The following is a 16664-nucleotide window of genomic DNA, read 5'->3' as shown; positions in this document are numbered from 1 at the left end:
TGGGATTCAGCAATGATAATCCCATTGAATATTAAGAGGAATCAACTAGAGTTTCTCTTACCAACATGGTTCTTGTGCTAATTAGAATAATGCTTGTCAGTCCTTCTTCTCTGGATGTTTTCACTGTTTTGTGAAAAGTACAGGGTGTCTGGTTCACGCTTACAAAACATTACAGACTTATTAATTAAAAGTCATAACTTGTAGCAACTGCTGAAGGGAAAACAAATTGGTTTTCTTCAAGTTTAAAGTAGTCTTTATTGCAGAAAACAAAGAGACCTCTGAAAGCTACAGTGTTGTTCACAGCCTCAAGCTGTTCAACTATCTGAGACCCAATCCTATTATTGTTGGTAGGCAGATGTCTTTATTGTTGATAAGTGGTCACCAGACCTTAGACCATTCTGTCATTTGTAACCAACCAAAGCTTGATTTCTACACAACCCTTCAGTTTCAGCAACTCTGTAAACTATACTCAGACACTGCGTAACACTGCATGAACAGTATTTACATGTGTTAGGTTCCTTGCTTTAAAATCATGCAGCAATCCTCCAGCAATCTTTGGTTTTAAAATAGTTATTTTGCCATTAAAAATAGAGAAAAATAAGAAGACACAATATTTACAGCAAACAGTGCATGGGATAATACCCAAACAGCCTGCTGCTGGTCTTCAGAGATATCGAAATGGCACTGCACAAAGGAATTTCTCCCCATATGTTTCATTTCTCTTTGACTTTTTTCCCCAAAAGTTAAATAAAATTTAATGCAGAATGAGGTTAGATTTTCTTTTGTATCGGATATACATACTGATGGCAAGACCAGCATTTTCTGCCTATCCTTAGTTGCACATGGGCTCAAGGAAATTACTAGGCCACTGTACAGGGCAGTTAAGAGTCAACCATATCACTGTGGGTTTTGGAGTCCTATGTAAGCCAGATCAGCTCAGGGTGACACATTTCTTTCCATAAAGGACATTAGCGAACAAGATGAGTTTTTAAAGCAATTGAAATTGGTTATATGGTCACCAGCAGTCTAGTTTCTAATTCCAGATGTTATTGAATTCGAATTTCACTATCTGTCATAGCATGATTTGAACCCATGTCCCAGAAACACATCCACTTAATGACTTGATTGCCATACCCATCAGCTATCTGTGTTCTGGGTTTACTGCCACTTATCTTCCCTTTATCACTCCCTTCATGTAAGTCTCCCAACCAATTTTTCTAAGCACTTCTTTGACTCAGCCATTGCAGACAGCCATGTTGCTCCTATCATTTCAATTACAAATAAATTCATTTCTGATCACTTCCTTATATCACACTCCACCTGCATCTCTCTTCTCTGTTTCAAGCTTACTTACTTCTGTGTTTTCCTGTGGGAAAAATAACTGTCTCTCAATTCACTTACAACAATATGGCCAAAAGTCCAACAGTCTGGCCTATGGCATTCCAATCACCATTTCTTCATTTACTCAACCACACCCTTACCTTCCCTTTAGATGTTCTCAACAAAGAGAATGAGTTCAAACCTTGCACATTTTTTCAATTATTTGGGTCCTTTGCGAACCTATAGGTTGCAGTTGCTTTCTTCATGGCAATGCCTTGGCTAACCAATCAGATCTCCTTATGCCTGTAGTATCGATTGTTGTGATCATTTGAAATTTGGCATTTGTCCTGTTATGTGTAATTCAAAAGCTTCAGCATTCTGTCTCTCTTTACAGAAATGTTCTGTACTACCATTCCGATCATTCCTTTTTTTTTTGCTTCTAGATATTATTCTATTGTCTCCTGTAGTAAGAATTCCATAAATTTTCCTATCTCTGGTGTTAAACAGATTACTCTATACTTTCCTGTGTGCGTTTTTCCCACACTTCTTAAATATAAGGATTGCATTAACTATCAACCAGCTTTCTGGTTCAACATACTTAATTTTGCAAATTAACAATTAAGTACATGTAGTCAAGCCAAGGGAGAACAATAATGGGCCCTAGTGCCCCTCCTGTTTCTGAAACCAAACCACATCCTTTGGATGCCCTGAATTGGGAACCATAGTTATGGTGGAGACTCCTTCACTAATGTCAAAGTGGGGTTAACTAGTTTTGTATTGGATTAGCTAAACTTGTTGCTTTTATGCTGTCCATTTGAGGCCAGGTTTGATGATATATTTTACAACCATGGTTTTGTCAGACAGTCATAGAACTTAGTCATTCATATTGCACTCATCAACATTTACAGCCCATTCAGCCTATGTGTTTATGTCAGTCAGCAAAGATCTGACTACACTAATCCATTTCCAGTTTTCGTCCCATATCTCTGGAGTGTATGCCAAAGAAAGTGGACATTTAAATACTCCATAAATGCTACAAGAGTTTCTGACACAACCATCCTTTCAGTCAGTGCGCTCCAGATCCCACTACCCTTTAGAATTTCCCCTCAACTCCTTCTCGCCTTCAACTTCTTACCTACCCCATCAACAATTATTGACTGCTCAACTAATGAAAACGTGCCTTCCTATCCATCTTATCAGTGTCCCTCATAATCTTATACACTTCAGTCAGGTCCCTTTCCAACCTTGGCTGCTTCTAGGAAACCAGTTCTAGCCTATCTAAACCCTATATATATCTCAGATCTTCCAGCCTGGACAGCGCCTTGGTAAATCTGCTCTGCACTCTCTCTAGTGCAATTACATTCTTCGTATAATGTGGCAGTAGAACTACATGCTGACCAGCATTTTATACAGTCCCAGCATACTTCCTTGCTGCTGTGTTCTATGCTAATAAAAGCAAATGTCCCATCTACCTTCTCAACCAACTTATCCACTTCCCCATTACCTTCAGAGATCTGCAAATATATATACCATTGTCTCTCCGATTTTCAGGGTTTTACTATTCTTAGTTTAATCCCTAGTTTTTTTTAGCTAGCCCCAAGCGCATTACCTGTGCACTGAAAACAGCACATGGAAATGTGGATGGTTAGCATCTGCACAGTAGAGAGATGACAGCCTAGGCTAATATAGACTACATCACCCAGAGTGACCCTGATTGTCAGGATAAATGACCACTTGAATTTAGGCTCTTGCTCCAGGAGAATATGAAATTAAGAATGGCACTTATCCCAAGAGCGCAGCACCCATCATGAGCTCATTTGTGCCCTAGTGCTGAGCACCATTTTCACCCCATTCTCCCAGGCCTTGTTTGTAATAATGTCTCTGCTATCTCTTACCTAGATTATCTTAAAATAAGTGGGTACAATTCATACAGACCATCCTTTTTGAGCTTGTTTAGTTTGTTTAACACAAGCTCTTATTTTAAATGCACTTTCTTGTAGCTCATGTATTCCATTCAATGTCATGTCAACATGTTCCAACTCACTGGTATTAAGCAAAATGAAATATTTAGTGAATATTTCTACCTTCTTTGTCATTACCTGATATATTGTCTTTAATGATCCTTTTCCAACACAGCCTTCCTTTTTGCTGTTGTTTTAATTGATCTTCCTGTAAAAGGTTTGAACTATTTTGCTTTATCATCTTCAAATTGAAAATGTAAGTATGATCATTTATCTAATAAGTGTTTTTCAATTTTACTTCTAGTCAGAAACAGCTTTTATTTTCCAGTTTTGGATGTATTTGTGTTCTTCCAGACTTGTCCTGTTGAGGGTTTCACACATGCTAACCCCTGCTGCATGGGATGTTCAGACCTGTGATCAGTATTTCACAAAGAACCACTTTGTTTATTTCCCTTAAACCTTCCAATTTCAGGATAAAAATAGCCAATTTAAACAGGTGACAGTTTTAGAGCAATTACAACAGGTAAACTAATTGCATGTTTCCCATAAATCAATTTGTTCTTGTTTATTATTCGTTTTTCCAGATACATCTGAATTATTTGTGCCATCAACCAATTACTTTGATATTATCTACCTTCGGCCTGAGGGACCTTCAGTGATCCCTTGTCGTGTGAGCACACCTTTGGCTAATGTCACACTGCATCGAGAGATCCCTCCTCAAGAGCTTCCTGTTGATGGATCAGTTATTAGTTATGATGCAAAACAAGGATTTGTTATTCATAAACCTAGTGTTAAGCAGAAGGGGGTTGTGTACTGCATGGCAAGACTACAGGGAATTCCGCAGATATCAAGCAATTATCTTCTTTTGTACACCGAAGGTAATATTGAATATCCTATTCTAAATAGATAAAGCATTAATTCAGCTTTTAATAATTGCTGTTGTGTTCACCTTTATTAAATATATCAACTTAGTTATTATAGATTTGATATATTCCTTTGTTGTTTAAAAAACACAGATTCTAAATTTACGATTCTAAGATATTTGTTGCCCTACTCAAATTGAAAATGTTAAATTCCCTTGTTTTTCTCCATGTGACACAGAAGAACACCTGATATGTTTTTGGAGACTCTGCTCATAACTGATACCTCAAATAATAGGAGTGAAGATCAGAGAGTGAGGTGTGCTGTCTTCCACACCTCATTTCCCCATTTGTACTCTGTGAAGTGAACTTCATTACCTGGAACAGAAGGACTAAATTTAACCAGTTTAAATAACTAACCCCAAGTCTGGTTAAAAATGTACATTTATATTTTTATGTTATTTTCTCTTCTATTTGTGTGATTATGTTGCATAAGAACAATTAACACTTACACTTTAGTTAATACAGCCAATTAACTCATCAAACTTACTTCCATCATCCTTGTGTCTTGGCCTCCTTTATCCTCTCTGCAACCCTTGGGATTATTATTTGCATGATTCTACTTGAACACCTTTCCTCTGTTCATTTCAGTGGGCCTGCACTTGTTTGGTTCAACTCTTAGCCATCTGATTGTAGACTGAAAAATGTTTCTATTGGCTACTCTTCCCAGTATTACATCACTTTAATAAGTTTCCGCAGTATCTTGTATATTTTAATAAGAGCCTCCTAGTACCCTAAACTCCATCTAATGTAGGCTTAATGTTTTCAACCTTTCTTCATAAATTAACACTTTCATTCCAAGAATGAAACAATTGAACCTTCTCTGGACAGCTTCTAAAATAATTATATCTTTTTAAATATTTTACAGGAATGTTACTTTTTTATATTCTCAGCTAAATTTATCTCATATTTTAATCTTCACTTTTCACTATTGTTTAGCCTTTCTTAATATAATCTTTTCAAACTTCTGACCTGCTACCTGCCAGGACAATCATATGCCTTTTTTCTTTAAGTTTGATACTAGCTTTAGCCTTTCTAGTTGGCCATGGATGGCAGATCTGTCCCTTGGAATTTTTCATACAGTTGGAATGTATCTCTCCTTTGTATTTTAAAATATTCCCTTAAATATCTTCAACTGCATCTATATTTAATTATCCTTTAACGTTATTTGCCAATTCACTTTAGATTGCACTGATCTAACATTGACCTTATTTAATTTTCAAAAGATAATCTCAGATTCACTCTCCTCACCCTCAAACTGAGTGTAAAATTCAATCAGATTATCATCGCTGTTACCATCACCAAATCTCCCAATATTAACATCCAGGGTGTTTCCATGACTAGAAACTCAACTGGGCTTGCCATATGAAATAAAGTGGCTACAACAGCAGGTTAGACAGGAAATCTGCAGTGAGTAACTCCCAAATCCTGTCCAGCATCTACAAGACACAATTCAAGAGTGTTTGGAATACTCCCCAGTTGCCTGGATGGGTGGAGCTGCAACAACACCGCAGAAGCTTGACACCATCCAGATTAAGCAGTCCGCTTGACTATCATCACGTCCATAAATCCTTGTTTAGTACCAGCAGTGGGTACTATCCAGAGGATGTACTGCAAAAGTTCTCCTAGGTTCCTTGGATAGCACCTTCCATACCCATGACCACTACCATCTAGAAGGACAAAGACATCAGATAGATGGGAATCCATCACCTGCAGGTTCCTCTCCAAGCCACTCACCATTCTGACTTGGAAATTTATTGCTGTTCCTTCAGTTTGTAGAAATACAAAACAGTGACTGTTAATTTACTTGACAAATCTGAACAATATCCATCAGATGTTCTTTTTATGAAGTGATTAATAATCTTGATATATTCCTTTAAATTGTAACCATGGAACCTTTTGATTCCTATGGTTTTAGAATTGATGCTGAAATTGGCTGACATCATTGTGATGATATATTGATCAGTTAGGAGACGTTGCTAAATTAACGAATAGTAATCCCATCTCAATTTGGCTGGACATTAATAACTGTAAAGCCAGTTAATAGTCAGACATAATTTCATTAGATATTACAGATTTGTTGACCTTTTAACTGGACAATGTATTCTTTCTGCATTGTGTATTTGCTATTTATTACTTGAATGTTTCAAATGATTGTGAAGAGGCATAAAGAGCCTACGAGGCAATGTGGATAGCCTAAATGATGAGGCAACAATGTGGCAAATAAAGTATGGAATTATCCATTTTGGCAGAAAGAATAAAAAAGCATATTATCTAAATGGTAAGAAGTTGCAGAGCTTGGAGGTTCCGAGAGTTCTGTGTGTCCTCGTGCATGAATCACAGAAGGCTAGTACGCAGGTGCAGCAAGTAATCTGAATATTATGTTTTATTGTGAGGGGAATTGAATGTAAGATTAGGAAGATTATCCTTCAGTTGTGTAGGGTACTGGTCAGACTACAATGGTCGCCAAACCTACAGAATTATGTTAATGTATTGGAAACATTTCACTAGATTAATACTTGGAATGAGTGGGTTGACTTTGAAGAAGGGTTGGACAGGCCAAGCCTGTGTCCTCTGGAGTTTAGAAGAGTCAGAGGTGACTTAATTGAAACATATAAGATCCTGGGGCAACTTGACCAGATGGATATGGAAAGGATGTTTCCTCTTGTGGGAGAATCCAGAAATAGGGGTCAAAATAATGAGGTGCCCATTTAAAGCAGTGATGTGAAGGTGCTGGTGTTGAACTGGGATAGATAAGGTCAGAAGTCACATGACACCAGTTTTTAGTCCAACTGGCTTATGTGAAATCACAAACTTTGAGAGCGCTGCTCCTTCATCAGGTGAAGTGAAGATAAGCACATAGGCACACATTTTAAAGGCAGAGAGATCAAAAGATCATAAAAATGGTGTGAGTGGAGTGTTGGCAGGCTGAATATAAAGTCTCTACAGGTGATCAAGTGTCAGACAAGTAACGTGTCAACAGCTGAATAACAAGTAAAGGAATGACCTATAATCTGATTAATTGAGGCAGGGAGATACTTACAAAAAAATTAAAGATAAGATAGTGCTGGAGACAAACCAAATGGCTGGAATATACAATAGGTGTAAGAGTTGCATGCTGAGGGTCTGACCAAAGTAACAAAACTGTACAAACTAAGGTAGAGAGATCATAACAAGTAAGGACAGTAAGGAAGATTTAACAGATACAGAATGGTACGACATGTAACGCGACATGTACCCATTGAGGCTATGTTCATGGGTATGAAGCTTGGCTATCAGTTTCTGCTCAGTGATTCTGCGTTGCTGTGTATCTCAAAAGTAGGTTGCCTTGAAGGACGCTTACCCGAAGATCGAAAGCTGAATGTCTTTGATCACTGAAGTGTTCCCCAACTGGGAGGAACATTCCTGTCTTGTGATTTTTGCGCTGAGTTCATTCATCTGTTGTCATAGTATCTGTATGGTCTCATCAATCTACTGTGCCTTGGGGCATCCTTGCCTGTCGTGTATGAGGTAGTAGACAACGTTAGACGAGTCACATGAGTATCTGCCATCTATGTGGGGAAGTGGTGTTCCCACGTGATGCCTTTCCTCACTTCACCTGACGAAGGAGCAGTTCTCTGAAACCATGTGATTTCAAATAAAGCTGTTGCCCTAAAAATTGGTGTCGTGTGACTCCTGACATTTAAAGCAGAGATTGAGTATTTTTTTAATCTCGGAGGATTAAGGTTCTTTAGAATTCCCTTTCCCAAAAGGCAGTAGATGCAGAATTTTCAAATATTTTTAAGGTAGATGTAGATGGATTCTTCATTTGATGGAAGAACATCAGGCATATGTAGGAACATAGAGTTGAAGTTAAAATCAGATCAACCAACATCTTATTGAATGGCGGACCAGGTTTGAAGGGCCGAGTGGCCTACTCATGTTCCTTTTTCATATGTTTAGTTCACTCTGTGATCCTCAGGTAAGATTCAACCTTTGTGGTACCTACTGAAGACAGAACACAACATAAATCATGCATTCAGCTTGTAGGTATATAACTAAGTTTTGAGTCATTATAGACCCGGGACTTAAATTTCAATATAAATTCATGTATAAGTAGTATAACTATTATGTAATAGCAGAAACTTGAAGCTGTGATACTGCTTTGTTTTAAATTATGTAGATTGTCGATCCATTCAAATAAAGAGAATCATCTCTTTTAAAGAATGAGACATAAGTAAGTTACATGTTTACTGAACACTGAATCATCAACAAATGAAATTTAACCAATCTGAAATGGTACAGGTTTGCTTGCTCTGATATATAATCTCTTACTGAGCGTGAAATAATTCTGAAGTATCACAAGATCTTTTCCTTTGAATCAGACCCAATGTTTACTTAATCAGAAGCTTTAAAAGCTACAGTTCTTCACTATCAAAGAGACATTATGGTTGAATAATCATGGTTTTCATTCACAGTGACCAGTGGAGTGCCACAAGGATCGGTGCTGGGTCCATTAATTTTCATCATTTATATAAATGCTTTTGGTGTGACCATAAGAGGTATAATTAGTAAGTTTGCAGATGACACCAAGATTGGAGATGTAGTAGACAGCGAAGAAGGTTACCTCAGATTACAACGGGATCTTGATCAGATGGGCCAATGGGCTGAGGAGTGACAGATGGAGTTTAATTTAGATAAATGCGAGGTGCTGCATTTTGGGAAAGCAAATCTTAGTAGGACTTATACACTTAATGGTAATGTCCTAGAAAGTGTTTCTGAACAAAGAGAACTTGGAGTGCAAGTTCATAGCTCCTTGAAAGTAGAATTACAGGAGTTGGGAGGTCATGTTGTGGCTGCACAGGGCATTGGTTAGGCCACTTTTGGAATATTGCATGCAATTCTGGTCTCCTTCCAACTGGAAAAATGTTGTGAAACTTGAAAGGGTTCAGAAAAGATTTACAACAATGTTGCCAGAGTTGGATGATTTGAGCTATAGGGAGAGGTTGAATAGGCTGTGGCTGTTTTCCCTGGAGCGTTGGAGGCTGAGGGGTGACCTTATAGAGGTTCACAAAATCATGAGGAGCATGGATAGGATAAATAGAAAAAAATCTTTTCCCCAGGGTGGGGAGTCCAGAACTGGAGGGTGTAAGTTTAGGGTGACAGGAGAAAGATATAAAAGGGACCTAAGGGGCAATGTTTTCATGCAGAGGGTGGTAAGTGTATGGAATGAGCTGCCAGAGGAAGTGATGGAGGCTAGTACAATTGCAACATTTGAAAAGCACCTGGATGGGTATATGGATAGGAAGGGTTTGGAGGGATATGGGCCAGATGCTGGCAAGTGAGATTAGATTGGGTTAGGATAACTGGTCGGCATGGATGAGTTGTACCGAAGGGTCTGTTTCTGTGCTGTACATCTCTATTACTCTATTTCTAGTGATACCACCTTTTTCTCAGTTACATTATGATCAGAGAAATGAGGACTGAATTGAATAATTGGTGAAGTTGTGCTTGGAGCATTGATATTTTTATTCTTAATGATCCTTTACATGCACTTATAATGGCAGACATTATAAAACATTGTTCAGTGGTGAAATTGATTCATACCTGATATTATGAAACAACAAGCCTATAATGTTGGCTATTATAATTATATTATAATTGGCTATTATAAATAGCTTGTATACCTGTGTTAGGAATTGAAATAAAATGCAAGCAGAAGCCCTTTCAGTGATTATTAAGTAGAGACCACAATGCAAAGTGTGTATTTTGGAAACATATCAGAGTTATCAAGACACTACCCTTCACCCACTATGGTAGAAGATCATATCAGCATTCATGGCTTAAGCTCAGGCATGAAACAATTATTTGGCTACAGTACTATAGAGCTTCCAGTAAATGTAACATTACATCCAAATTTGAATCAATGTCTCTCGGTGAAAGGTACATGAGAGAAAAACATTCAAAATAATTTCCAAGAGCAATAATTACACTTCTGTATTACAAAGTGGTTAATAAGGAACTTGATTTCTGGGCAAATGAGTTTTGCAAAGTGCAAACTGTGAATGTTTTTACTTACGTTTATTGCAGTGAAACTTTTTTTTTAAAAAACACAGTTATTTTGCCTTTAGAGCTTTACTGATGAATTTATGAGTTTACTTTGTGAAATGTGATTCATGTTTCAGGTAACTTGTCACTAACTAAATATTGAACTGTGTTACATGTGTGCAGCTTCCAGTGCCTCTCCATCTACAAGTATTGCAGCTTCATCGAATGCAGTAGCTGGTGGCGATCAGGTTAATGTGACATGTACAGTGGTAGGAGACCCAGATATGCAGGTGAACTTCACTTGGAAATATCCTGGACAGTGGGTAATATGTTTTATTTGTTCTATTTCTAGTTAATTTTATTTATTATTAAACAGATGTATATACACAAAAATGGGAGTCAAAGTTTCCGTGCATGTTCCTAAACTGTGATGCAAAGAATGGAAAAGTGATAGCTCAGATCAAAGTATCCTCTTTATAATTAGTCTTTTATTATACAGTTTATATTCACATATTAATATATTGAAGTGTTTGCATTATTTCTGGAGAAATTGAGATTTGAAATATGTTGAAAACATAAAATCCTTTCTAATAGGTATATTTATTTTACCAGATTTGGGTCTTTGGTGGAATAATGTGAGCTCCAAGCTATATTGAAAATTAATAGTCTTCAGTGAGCTCATAAAAACATATGAATTAGAAGTAGGTCATTCAGCCCCTCACAACTGTTCTACCCCTGTTCCTATGTTCCCTTGTTTTTTTTTAAACAATGAGCCCTGCTTCCAGATTCTCCCATAAGAGGAAAAGTGCTGTCCACATCAATCCTGTCAAGGTCCCTCAGGATCTTAATTCTTTCAATCAAGTCACCTCTTACTCTTCTAAACTCCAGTGGATTCAATCCTAGCCTGTCCAAACTTTCCTAATCAGATAATCTGCCTGGTAAATCTTCTCTGAATTACTTCCAATATATTTACAATCTGCCTTATAAAAGTTAAAAATCACACAACACCAGGTTATAGTCCAACAGGTTTATTTGGAAGTACTAGCTTTCGGAGCACTGCTCCTTCATCAGGTAGCTAGTGATGAAGGATCAGAGTTCTAAAAGCTTATACTTTCAAATAAACCTGTTGGATTATAATCTGGTGTTGTGTGACTTTTAACTTTGTCCAACTCAGCCCAACACCAGCATCTCCACATTTTAAAAATGATGGCTAACTCAGTAAGCGGTACTCCAGATGCAGTCTCACCGGTGTCCTGTATAACTGAGACATAAACCTCCCAACTTCTGTATTCAAGTCCCCTTGGAAGAAATGAGAGCATTGTTGTAACTGTTCTACTGACTTGCTACATCTGTACACTTGTATTTTCTGATTTATGCACTAGGACACCCAGATCGCTCTGTATCTCAGAGCTATGCAATCTCTCACCTTTTAAATCATATTCTACTATTTTATCCAAAATGGACAACTTCACTTTTTTTTAACATTAAGCTCCCTTTATTGCATCTGTGTCCACTCACTTAGCCAAACTGTCTCTTGTTGTAGTGTCCTTATACCCTCTTCACAACTTACTTGCCAATCAAAAAAATTGGTATCATGTTTTCTGCACCTTCATCCTTGTGACACACCAGTCATCACACCTTGCCAACCTGTTAGCTAGGGCTTTTGCCCGAAACGTCGATTTTGCTGCTCGTCGGATGCTGCCTGAATTGCTGTGCTCTTCCAGCACCACTGATCCAGAACCATCGATTCATGTCAACAAGCTCCACCTTTTATTTTCCACAATAACTTGTGATGTAGCATCTTAAAAAAAGCTATCTGGAAATGTAAGAACAGTATGTCTCTTGGTTCCCTTTTATCCATAGCAGAACCCCAACTAATTGGTCAAACATAATGTCCCTTTCACAAAACCATGTTGACTCTGCCTGAATACATTGAACTTATCCAAGGTTTCTCCTCTAACTTCTTTGAATATTTTCACTATTATGAATGTTAAGTTTATAGTTTTGTGATTGATTCTCCTTCTCTTTTGAATGAAGTAGTTCACTTCCTTCAAATCCAATGGAATTGTGCCCAAATCAAGTGAGTTTTGGAAAATTAAAACCAATGCGTCAACTATCTCACTAGCACCTTCTTTTGAGGTTCTTTCAAAATACTTTTAAAAATCCAGCATCCAACATGTATGGTCAACACACACGTTCAATTTGCTGCAATTAATATGTCATGACCCAGTACTTAATGTTTAAAGAAATTGACAAAAAGGAGAAACATTATTTAATAGAAAGATTGAGATGGTGGAGTAGAAACAGAATACATCCAGCAGTACTTCAACCTGGAGAAAGTGAGGACTGCAGATGCTGGAGTACCAGAGTTGAAAAATGTGGTGCTAGAAAAACACAGCAGGCCAGGCATCATCCGAGGAGCAGGAGAATCGATGTTTCGGGCATAAACCCTTCTTCAGGAATGATGAGCATAAGTTGTTTTCTTCATTGACCAGTGAGATTTGTTAAAATAAGTTTTGCTCATTCAATTATCTGAAGAGGTTAGCATTGAATTTGTGGCATTGCAGTCTACATTTATTCAACAACAGTTTCTTCTGACAGAGGGAGATGGCTGTTATATATCATTTGTTAAAATATAGATTACTACCTTTTTCACCTACATAGCTCAGGAATACTGAAGTCAGTTTAATTTCCCTTCGAGGTGCAACTGTTGTTATCTCATTCAGTGTAAAAGAGAGGTTGTTTCTGAGATCTGCCTGATTTTTACAGTTCAGTACATGATCTTAAATATGCATTCTGGTGTGTGTCTCTGGTATAATTAAACCTTTCTAAGTGTCCATTTGTAAAAATAAGTTTCAAATGAAGCAGCGATGTGGTTAACATTGTTTCCACAGCATAGCTGAATAGCAGTTCACACAGGATGATCTTAAGTATGATGTCAAAGGGAGAATACAAAGGGTGAGGAATGATTTATCATGGACAGAAAAAAAGAGTCAGCCTGACAAACATAGATTACTAGATTACTTACTTACAGTGTGGAAACAAGCCCTTCGGCCCAACAGGTCCACACCGACCCTCCGAAGGGCAACCCACCCAGACCCATTCCCCTATATTTACCCCTTCACCTAACACTACGGGCAATTTAGCATGGCCAATTCACCTAACCTGCACATTTTTGGACTGTGGGAGGAAACCGGAGCACCCGGAGGAAACCATGCAGACACGGGGAGAATGTGCAAACTCCACACAGACAGTTGCCTGGGTCTCTGGCGCTGTGAGGCAGCATGCTAACGACTGTGCCACCGTGCCACCCATAAGGAGCAATTCGACAGACCTGTTTTACCACAGAATAAAAGATTTATTTCCTCGATTTATCCCAGTGCCTTTCCTTTAAAAGGCTGTTTACAAACCACAACACTGTGACGGCCGGGAATGGAACCCGGGTCAACTGCTTGGAAGGCAGCTATGCTCACCACTATATCATCATCACCCTGAAGGCAACACAAATTGTGATAAACACATCTCACTCCCTAATACTTCTGGTAGCCAGTAAAGGAGCAGCAATAGTAGAGATTTGTGTGTCTACTTAGCTATGAAATATTATATAGCATTGGAGAATGTAAGTAAAATGAGAAGAAATAATTTTAGGAATTTTCAATGGATTCCTTTCCATTGCGGTTGCTACATTGATGATTAGGAATGATCTAATAATAGGATTACTTCAACAGGATGAAAGGCCGGTGATCCTCACAGAAAAATGGAGATTAATAGATCGGAACAATGGACACACCGTCAGACTATCAAAGAGTATGCTATACATTGATGATATCGAAACCATCGATGAAGGGGATTACATCTGTATTGCTCGAAATTTAATAGGAGAAACTATAGTGGCTACTCAACTATATTTTTACTAACGGAACACATATTGGGCAATATTTTCCTCAGACCAGTCAAAACAGCTTGTATCTTCTTTCTTTAATGAATTTTAACTTTGAGATATAATTTATATTCCTTCATAATGTTACCTAAGTTACTCTACACCAAAGTTTTGCAATTGTAGGTAATCCTAACAATATTTATTCCCGGAAACAGAACAGTTCCTGTAAGAACACAACAAAACCTGGTGGTGGTAGTGAGGGTGCAATATTGACATTTTCCGTTTGGGTTGAATATCAGCCCAGACTGAAGAAATGAAGCAGTCTTTATCTATTGTTTGCATGTGAAATATACTTGGGCTGTGTCAAACTAGTTATGGGTGCACAAGAGTTAAACCAGCCCTGGTTCAGCAATAGGAGCTGGATGTATGGTATAGGAAACAGTGGAGGTCGTTGGGGTGGGGGGATGTGGGTAAAATCATAATTTCCAGCTGGTGACTCCTGGCCACAGAATGTTTTGATAATGGCTGAAATGTTGCATCACTTTACGGAGCATTAAAATTTAACATCTGGTATATAAAATTCACAGAATGAAAAGAAACCTCCATATGTTTTGACTAGTAAACCTTTCAATCACTTACTTAACCTTTGCTGTGTATTCAGACATCAAGGATAGAACACACAGGAAAGAAAAAATTAACCGCACCTCAAGAGCACAATCTAGTGATTAATTCAATAACTTGGGGAAAAATGTGGAAAGAAGATAATTCAATTTCTGAATTATTCAAATTTTAGAATTACACTTTTATGAAATCTGAGTTATAACCAAAATAGAAGTGTATTAATGGTGGATGAATATGTGAAGTAATTCACCATTCTTGGCTGGACACAGTGCTGCCATGCATACATTATTTCATGGTATTTAATAAAGTGTCTGGAATGTTTTTTTTTTGGCAGAGACATTCTCCTGCTCAATCAGTATTTTCACGATATATTATTTTCCTTTGAATAGCAGAGCTAGATGATATTTTAAAATTTTTTTTAAAAGACCGGTATGTAGCAAACAAAATTAAAAAATGTTATCTTGTGCAGTTATTTCACAGCTCATTTTGTTGAAGTCCATTATCTCTGGTTCAAAATGTTTAATTAATATAAGAAAAGCCTGAAATATATAATCAAATAATGATAGGTTTTTGCTCTGAGAAATAATTGATAGGTAAGGTATTAAATGCTAATGATTAGATTTAGTGGTTATCCTGTTAGCAATAACTGTTTACATACAGTATTTGGTTCTGTTCAATGATTTATTTCATTGTGAAACATGTCAAGGACGTTGACAGGAATTCTAATCAACTTGTAATGCAGCATTGTCTAATTTCTGTTGAAATAAAATACATTAGTAAATGTTTAATAAATATGAATAATAATCAAAATTCATTAACTAGCCACCAGTAGATGATATTAACAAATTGCATTATTAAGTGAAAGATTATATTACACATTTGTAATTAAATTTAATATCAAAAAACTTGTTTTTTGAAGTTGTTTATTTTTGTCACCTTTGCAGAGGACATGCTTTGTAAAAAAAAAAGGGCCTGTATTGAGCTCATTGAAGAGTTTACTCCTGGCACACGGTCCACATTTACAGGAGTATGATTTAGCAGATCAGAGGTCAGCATGCTTGGTTTGAGGTATTCATAATTTTCCAGTCATTTATCCTGAAACAGACTCTGCAAGATTGGAAAGCATACTTGAAAATCAGGCATTGAATTATCTTCCAGCTTCACAGTTTTCCTTATTCTATGACCATTAAATGTAACACTCATGAAATTAGGAATGCTACCAATTTCATAGAAACACTACAGTGTAGAAAGAGGCCATTCAGCCCATAGAGTCTCAACTGATCCCCACCCAATTCCTGTAACCCCACATTACCATGACTTGCCTACACCTTGCCTGCACATTCCTGGATACTACGAGACAATTTAGCATGGTCAATCCAGCTAACCTACACATTTTTGGAGCACCCAGAGAAAACCCACACAGACACTGGGAGAATGTGCAAACTCTACACAGTCAATCAAGACTGGAATCAAACCCAGGTCCCCACTGCTGTGAGGCAGCAGTGCTAACTGATGAGTGACTGTGTTGCTAAAATTGAATGTGCTAATGTTTAGATTCACAATTCTGATGAATATTTTCGGATATTTTCTGGTTCAAAGGCACGGTGGTACAGTGGTTAGCACTGCTGCCTCACAGCGCCAGAGACCCGGGTTCAATTCCCGCCTCAGGCGACTGACTGTGTGGAGTTTGCACGTTCTCCCCGTGTCTGCGTGGGTTTCCTCCGGGTGCTCCGGTTTCCTCCCACAATCCAAAGATGTGCAGGGTCAGGTGAATTGGCCATACTAAATTACCTGTAGTGTTAGGTAAGGGGTAAATGTGGGGGTATGGGTGGGTTTCGCTTCGGCGGGGCGGTGTGGACTTGTTGGGGCGAAGGGCCTGTTTCCACACTGTAATCTAATCTAATCTAATCACTGTATAAATTCAGATCATTGTAG

At 37.8% G+C, this 16664-nt stretch overlaps 1 protein-coding gene across 2 annotated transcripts in view; it reads left to right on the top strand.

Annotated features, from left to right (window-relative positions):
- Window positions 1-15584, top strand: part of LOC122549878 (platelet-derived growth factor receptor-like protein) — a 30428-nt gene extending 14844 nt beyond the window's left edge. Inside the window, exons 4-6 of one of the 2 annotated variants that reach the window (XM_043690050.1) lie at window positions 3866-4159; window positions 10412-10551; window positions 13957-15584. In XM_043690050.1, coding sequence (XP_043545985.1) covers window positions 3866-4159; window positions 10412-10551; window positions 13957-14145 — 623 coding nt within the window. In that variant the 3' untranslated portion in view covers window positions 14146-15584. The remainder of the gene's footprint in view (window positions 1-3865; window positions 4160-10411; window positions 10552-13956) is intronic. The other variant, XM_043690059.1, reaches the window with a different exon arrangement.
- The last annotated feature ends 1080 nt before the right edge of the window (window positions 15585-16664 follow it).

Source organism: Chiloscyllium plagiosum, chromosome 1 (genome assembly GCF_004010195.1).
Source record: "Chiloscyllium plagiosum isolate BGI_BamShark_2017 chromosome 1, ASM401019v2, whole genome shotgun sequence".
NCBI classification, from domain to species: domain Eukaryota; kingdom Metazoa; phylum Chordata; class Chondrichthyes; order Orectolobiformes; family Hemiscylliidae; genus Chiloscyllium; species Chiloscyllium plagiosum.
This window is presented reverse-complemented; position numbering and strand designations above follow the sequence as displayed.